The sequence below is a fragment of the Eptatretus burgeri genome, chromosome 14 (assembly GCF_056783735.1).
Source record: "Eptatretus burgeri isolate ZD-2024b chromosome 14, Ebu_testis_v1, whole genome shotgun sequence".
Classification (NCBI taxonomy): Eukaryota; Metazoa; Chordata; class Myxini; order Myxiniformes; family Myxinidae; genus Eptatretus; species Eptatretus burgeri.
The window spans coordinates 48,425,908-48,433,407 of record NC_140974.1 but is presented as its reverse complement, the minus strand read 5'-3'; the positions used below and the strand labels follow the sequence as shown (position 1 = coordinate 48,433,407).

The 7,500-nt window shown below is 43.0% G+C and overlaps 1 protein-coding gene across 2 annotated transcripts in view; it reads right to left on the bottom strand.

Annotated features, from left to right (window-relative positions):
- The window catches only part of ASS1 (argininosuccinate synthase 1), a 193,131-nt gene that overhangs the window by 43,412 nt on the left and 142,219 nt on the right, over window positions 1-7,500 (bottom strand). For both annotated transcript variants that reach the window (XM_085854743.1, XM_085854744.1), the window contains exon 9: window positions 2,142-2,226. In XM_085854743.1, coding sequence (XP_085710869.1) covers window positions 2,142-2,226 — 85 coding nt within the window. The remainder of the gene's footprint in view (window positions 1-2,141; window positions 2,227-7,500) is intronic.

Here is a 7,500-nt window from a genome sequence, read left to right as displayed (position 1 = left end):
TAATGATGCGAAGCTGAGCGATACGCCCACCTTTGGGGTCTGCGGTCCTGCCCCGCTCCCACTGCAATGCATTCACCCCAGACCCACGGGGATAAAGGCCTTTCAAGGTCTGTCCGGCCTGTCAGAACATTCCGGCATGAACAAGACAACGGGAGCAATGGAGCTAACAGATGCCAAACAAATTGGCCGCAGTCAATTCAACAAGAAAGGAAAAAAAAAACTGGATGGAAACATTAATGCTGCTCAGGGTCTTCTAGTGTTCAGCACCACAATGGTGCTGCAAAAGCCCCCTGGGCAGATGGCCGGAGCCTTGTGCTGGTACCATCGACGTCAGCTATGATGTCCGCAGATAAATCTCTCGAGATGCAGAGTTTAAAAGTACCACAAAACAAACAATGAAACAAGCATACAACATCACTTAGTGGAAACCTCAAGGAAATCCTAATCAGCCAATTAAGCGAGGGACGACAAGAACGCTTCTGCAGGGCGAGATACATGTTAAATATTTTACACCCATGGCTATATTCCCCAAGCAAATATGGTACATTAAAAAAATTCCCAAACACTGAGCATAACGAGTTTCTTTTTTATAAAATCGTAGCAAATACTCTGCTAGATGATACTGTACTGCTTCATGGTGGATGTGATGAAACAACATATGCAAAGGTATTGGATTATTATCACTCCCCAGGTAAAGTTACATTTATTTTAATGATTTTCATCCAAGTGTATCACGAATTAATTCCTCATGGACAATCAATGAACCAAGCATTCCACAATGATTCAAAACGTGCGTGGAAGTTCCTCGTACCAGCATCACCTGCTGTAATATGACAATGAACAGGTGCGTACGGCAATGTCTGCGTGCCAGTTTCTAACGAAGCATATCAGGCCCGATTTTGGCTGCACAACTTTCTCACCAGATCTTGTAAAAAATTAAAAAAATTTTTATCCAATTTCAAATTATAAAAGTGTGTAGAAAGGAAACCTACCATGCACTGAGAGCATCATTCTTCCAAAATTGTTTGGGCACCTGTTATTTTCAAGGAATGATGGAATATAGTCCTGTTTTGTATTGCATTGTCACATCATTCTCTTACATGTTACCATCGAGTGCATAGTTACGTCAACAACAATAACAACCTCAGAATGAAAGTCTTCTGCTAACCTTTTGATCACACAATCTACATCTATTATCACATCTGACAGAGATATTAAAATGTCTGCTCAAACAATCCTACAAACAGAGCAATTTGTACAGGCTAGCTCACAAAATGATGACACATTTACAAATGTGATTCAAAATTGTATAAAGCAACAATGTATTCAATAAATATGTATGATATTTGGAGAATTCTTTATTATGAACAACATGTTCAACGTGACCACCATTTTGCCAATCAACTTCCTCCAACCAACACGTCGAATTATTATGACGGTCGTCATCGTCGATCGAATTGCACAATTCCACAAAATTTGCTCTCGGCAACCTGAGAGTTTATAACCTTTACATAAAGACTGTGCTATTCAATAACCTGCAAGGTCATTCAGTAAATTCCCAAGGGCCGTTTTAACTACCTGGTTGATTTCCCAGGATTGCGATTCACTCAAGTGAGAAGTGCTTCAACCCTTCACGGTACACATACTGTCAGTTGGCGAGGCCTCTTAGATACAATCACATTATCCTTCTCTTCAAATTGTCTGCGAATTTGAACAACAATTGCAGGTAGGTAGGTGCCTTTTTGTCCAAAATGAAACTCTGAAACATCGTTGACCAGAATCTATCCCTGAGGTTGCAAATTGGAACACCGTCCCTTTAGCCGCCATGTTCACAAACGCACACTTTTTCACAACATTATTTTGTTCTACAATGCAATGAGCTTGGTGCTCACAAATATTGCTTACCTCCTAGCAATGAAAAGTAAAATGTGAATCGTTTCCTCGGCCACTTTGTGGGCACAAATTTAATGTGAAATCTTAAGAATGAGGCTTTTCATCGGGTGATGATGAAGCTTTGCCCAAATGTTTGTTTCTAAGTGTTTATAAACTTCTGCTTGTGACCTATGGTGAAGCGTATTACAGAGTAGAGTAAACAGTGGGGTCAGTAGTGAGTTAATGAGAACATGGTTGAAAAAACAAACCCAATGAAGTCAACATAAAGGAAGAGATCCAGGGCACTGTCTTTCCTTGTACCATCCACATGATTTGTGACACACACCGGTACACCTGCAGACACAGGAAAAAAAAAACCATCATCGCGATTAAGGATATAATTTAATGTTTTGGTTAAAACTTTCATTTTGTGTATTTTCTCCAGGTTTTGAATCAGCCTTTAGATTTCAGGGTAAAAGGTTATGAATGCAGTACTTAGTTGGGAGTTTTATATTATATTAATAGCTTTGAATTTTTGGTTTTGAGTTCTTTTGAGGATCAAGGTTTTGGGTATAAAGTTAAGATATATATATATATATATATATATATATATATATATATATATATATATATATATATATATATATATATATATATATATATATATATATATATATATATATAAATAATATGGTTGGAACTGAAGATTTCATGGTCATGAAGTGTGACTTTTCATTACAGACTTGACAAGAGCAACAGGTTGTCTCAAGCTGGAAATTCAATATTCTTTTCAAGCTCGACTTTTAGGTCGAAGAAGAAAAAGAAAAAGAAAAAACCCCTAACAAAGCAAAATGAAGCATTGGTTTAAATATAAAAAAAGACCAGACAGAAAAGCTGTCAGCTCTTTGAGCACGAAAGCAGTCTGCTATGTGAGACTAGATCAGCTGAGACGCCACATCAAGCTTCAAATTCAAATTCAATTTCGCCGTCACTTTAAGATGCCGATTTGGATCCGGGTCAATTGGATTGCGGGCCTGAGTGGGAGTCAGAGCGTGAGGGATTGAATTCAGAGCTTAATAGCAGATAAAGGAGAGAAAGAGCCAGAAAGAGGAAGAGAGAGTGTGAAAGAGAAAGAGAGAATTGCGTTTGCTTTTGCGGGCCTGAGTGATGGTGGAAGCGTGGATGATGCAAGTGATGGGATTTGCCACCACGGCCAGAGTGCATTCACGGCTGGTTAGCACCGGGGCCTGAGATTTAGACAGCTCTGTTCAAAAAAGGTGGCCACTAGCACAATGAATAAATCATTGGCCTAATCCCGACAAGGCCTTTAGCTTTCACTCTCCCTCCCCCTTCCCCCACCTTCCAAATCTGCGACCTTTATCACGCCCCTCCTCATGTTCCCTTCATATAAAGAGCCGACGCTTTGGTTCTTTCCTCCCCCATTGAAGTGCATTTGATCACGTGATGCCAATCTCGAGAAGGGGACAAAATTGCACATTTTCAAGGCCTTTGCATTTGCTGAAAGTTGGTTATAGTAGCATTGGTTGTGTAGCATTCAAACTTCGCCGTAGTGACCTTTGCATAGGGTGGTATAAACTCTGTATTCAGATGTATATTGATGCTGGTTAAGGCCGTTACTGACAAAGATAAACCCCTGGTTCCGCTACGCAGGTAAAGTCTTGCACATTAAAACTCCACACCATGTAGAAGAGTGAACAATCCTGAAATGGAATTTCCAACTTGGATGTCATACGGGGTTTTATGTCAGGAAAGAGCACTACAGATGTGATGTTTGCTTTGAGAGTGTTGATGGAGAAGTATAGGGAAGGCCAGAAGGAGTTACATTGTGTGTTTGTGGATTTAGAGAAAGCTTATGATAGGGTGCCAAGAGAGGAGTTGTGGCATTGTATGAGGAAGTCGGGAGTGTTGGAGAAGTATGAGGATCGTGCAGGATATGTATGAGGACAGTGTGACAGCGGTGAGGTGTGCGGTAGGAATGACGGACCGGTTTAAGGTAAAAGTGGGATTGCACCAAGGATCGACTCTGAGCCCTTTCCTGTTTGCAATGGTGATGGACAGGTTGACGGACGAGATCAGACAGCAGTATCCATGGACTATGATGTTCGCGGATGACATCGTGATCTGTAGGGAGAGTAGGGAGCAGGCCGAGGTGAGCCTCGAGAGGTGGAGGTACGCACTGGAGAGAAGGGGAATGATAGTCAGTCGGAGTAAGACGGAGTACATGTGCGTAAATGATAGGGAGGGTGGTGGTATGGTGCGGTTGCAAGGAGTTGAGATGGGAAGGTGGATGGGTTTAAATACTTGGGATCAACTGTCCAAAGTAACGGAGAGTGTGGTAGAGAAATGAAGAAGAGAGTGCAGGCAGGATGGAGTGGGTGGAGAAGAGTTGCAGGAGTGATTTGTGACAGAAGGGTATCTGCAAGAGTGAAGGGGAAAGTATATAAGACGGTAGTGAGATCAGCTATGTTGTACGGTTTGGAGGCGGTGGCGCTGACAAAAAGACAGGAAGCGGAGCTGGAGGTGGCAGAGTTAAAGATGCTGTGATTCTCGTTGGGAGTGACGAGGATGGACAGGATAAGAAATGAGTGTATTAGAGGGACAGCGCAGGTAGGACGGTTTGGAGACAAAGTGATAGAGGCGAGATTGAGATGGTTTGGACATGTGCACAGGAGGGAAACGGGTTATATCGGGAGAAGGATGCCGAGGATGGAGCCGCCAGGTAGGAGGAGAAGAGGAATGCCAAAGAGGTTTATGGATGTGGGTGGTTGGTGTGACAATGGAAGATGTAGAGGACAGAGTGAAATGGAGACGGATGATCCGCTGTGGCGACCCCTAACGGGAGCAGCCAAAAGAAGAATAAGATGTCATACAGGGCCAACAACGGTCAGATCTACCATTGATTCTTTAATTTACATAAGCAGTTGCAAGTACAAAGGAAAACTGGCAAGGCAACACATTTTCTTGGCACAGTGCAAAGTGGATGAAAATGTTTTGACGTCGAAGGATGTCGTTAGCTTGAATTCTAAACTTTTCATCTGCCACAGCACATCTGTACTTTTATTCACTTTCATTGAAATAAGCTATAGTTTGAAGGAGCTTGGGTGGAGGTTGGACAAACTAGAGAATGGCCGATATCAAGTATGATAATTAAAGAGAAGTCAGTGAATATGATGAAAAAAAGATTGCAATGGACAGCTAGATTGTGGGACTGAAATTATTATCAGAGGGACGTACTTCAAGCCAAAAACCATCTTTGATTTGAAGTGCTTTCCTCTAATAATCACCTTGCTAACATCAATGTGACCCTTTTCCGCTTGTTAGGCAATCAGGTGTGTGTACATCCCGGAAGCCTGCAATGGCAGCGAAATCCCTCCCTCCTTCCCTCCCGACGTTCACCCCTTGCATGCATGACTCCCACTTTTCTCTCGCTCCCTTTTTGTCTCTCCCTTTGGCCGCTTTCAAATGCTTGTTAAAAGCCTCGTTCTGATCGCGTTAGCTCTGGCCCGCTGATGTTGGCTTTGAAGGAGATGCTTTAAGAAGGGAAGTTGGAGAGTGGGACAAGCAAATGGGTGGTTTAAAGGGGCCCATATGGGAAATGCTGAGGGGAACAGATCCAGACTGAGATGGCTGGGCCAAGAAAGATGATCTGTCACATTTTAGGCAAAAACTTTAAATGCTCATTATCTCATTTGAAGTGAAGAAAATTGGACCTCACAGTATTAAATTACAAATAAACTTTCCAAAATGGACTTTCCAGGCAGGAATGCTGTATGTTATCTCTGCTTTGAGATGGAAATCTGTCAAGTCCGGCATCAATCATCACCTCATCTTACAGATAGACAGCTGGTCATTTCTGCTTCCAGAATGCTGTTTTCTCTCTGGATCACAGAAATTTCTGAAAAGTATGGAGGTTTCTGATTGCCTGTGGAAAACAGAATCAACAACAACTTTAAATGTTTTTTGCATGTGGATGTTGCTTTATTAATTGCTCGCTCTTCAGAGATCAGACTTTTCTTCAGGGTGTGTCTTCCAATCAATGCAGACAGCAGACAAGCTCACATGAATCGAAACAAAAGTCAAAGGTGATATACTACACACGCATATGCACACGCACACGCGCACACACACACACACCTTTCTCACCACTGACTCACTGACTGATATAAAAGTTCAGTTCCGGGTGATATGGAAAGCTGAATTTTTGCATCATCCATCCATCCATTATCCATCTATCCATCCATCCATTAGGACCATACTCTGTGCAGAGCGTTGGTGCTGCATAAGGAGCCTCCTTGGCTATTGGGCACAATTCTGGACGGGTCGCCACTCCGACACAGGATACCAGCATGCTGACACTCATTTCACCAACCTTAAGGCCCTGTCACACCTTGACGATTTAGCCAATGTATGCCTGACGTATGCAAAATTGGGCTAAAACGCCGGCACACGGCAAATACGTTATGGGTAAGTTTGTATACGTTAAGAGCATGCTGTGCATACGTAAGACTATCGTTGGGCATAGGTTGTGAATGCAGACAGCACACTAAGCATTCGTTGGTATAAGTTATCTATAAGTTATCGAAACATTCTGTGTACATTACTAATACGTATGCATATGTCCAACTCGTTATGAATACGCCAAAAAAAACCTAAAAAAAACATCAATAGTTCAGCGTACGCCAGCATTCTACATACATTTTGATACGTTGCCATACGCTGGCTAAAACGTCAAGGTGTGACAGCCCCTTTAGAAGGATGGCAGGCAGAGGCAACTCCACCTGGTATTAATTCAACAGCTGAGGGGGATTTGAACTCAGGCTCCTTGGATCCCAAGCTGACCAACTTAACCATTTAGGCCAAAGTCACATTTGCTCTACGGCGAGGATACGGCGGACGTACGCCCTCTGAATTGACAGAAACGTGCAGCGGCCGAAGAGTTTCTGCGGTGGCCTCAGGGTGGCCCTACGCCGTTTGGATATATTTTACAGGCCGTAGGGGTCGCCATGGAATTATAACTTTTTTTCATTTCTACGTTCGCCGTAGCAATTCGACAAGCCGAAACAAAAGAACTGGTAAAAAAAAAGAAAAAAAAAAGAACCCACTCGTTACCGTCCGTCTGGCCGCACGTTCGCCTTAGGGCCCCCTGAGGTCGTCATGCGGGCACCTTGCATCTGCCTTGAAAATTCTATGGCCGCCGCAGGAACGCCCTAAGGTCACCGTGTGACATGAAATCAAAGACTGTACGGCACCCCCACATTTTCGGTCTCCACAATTTATAAATACGTCGTGCGGCTCCCCGAAAAATAAAAACATATGTGACTGCTACATTGTGTGACCATGGAAATACTGCGGCCACCCTATAATTGCGAGTGGCCGTAGATTTTGGAGACCCCACGGCCGCTGTGGCAAATGTGGCCTAGGCCTACGCGAACACCAGGCATATTTTTTGCATGCTGATGGAAATCGAAGCCAATCCACCAGAAAATTTCACAGAATCGTCAGACAACATCCACAAATGAAAATAGAAATAAATGAAAAGAAAATGCAAGTGAGTGACCTGAGACAATGGGGAAGCACAGTAATTTTTTGTGCCAATGGACATCGAAG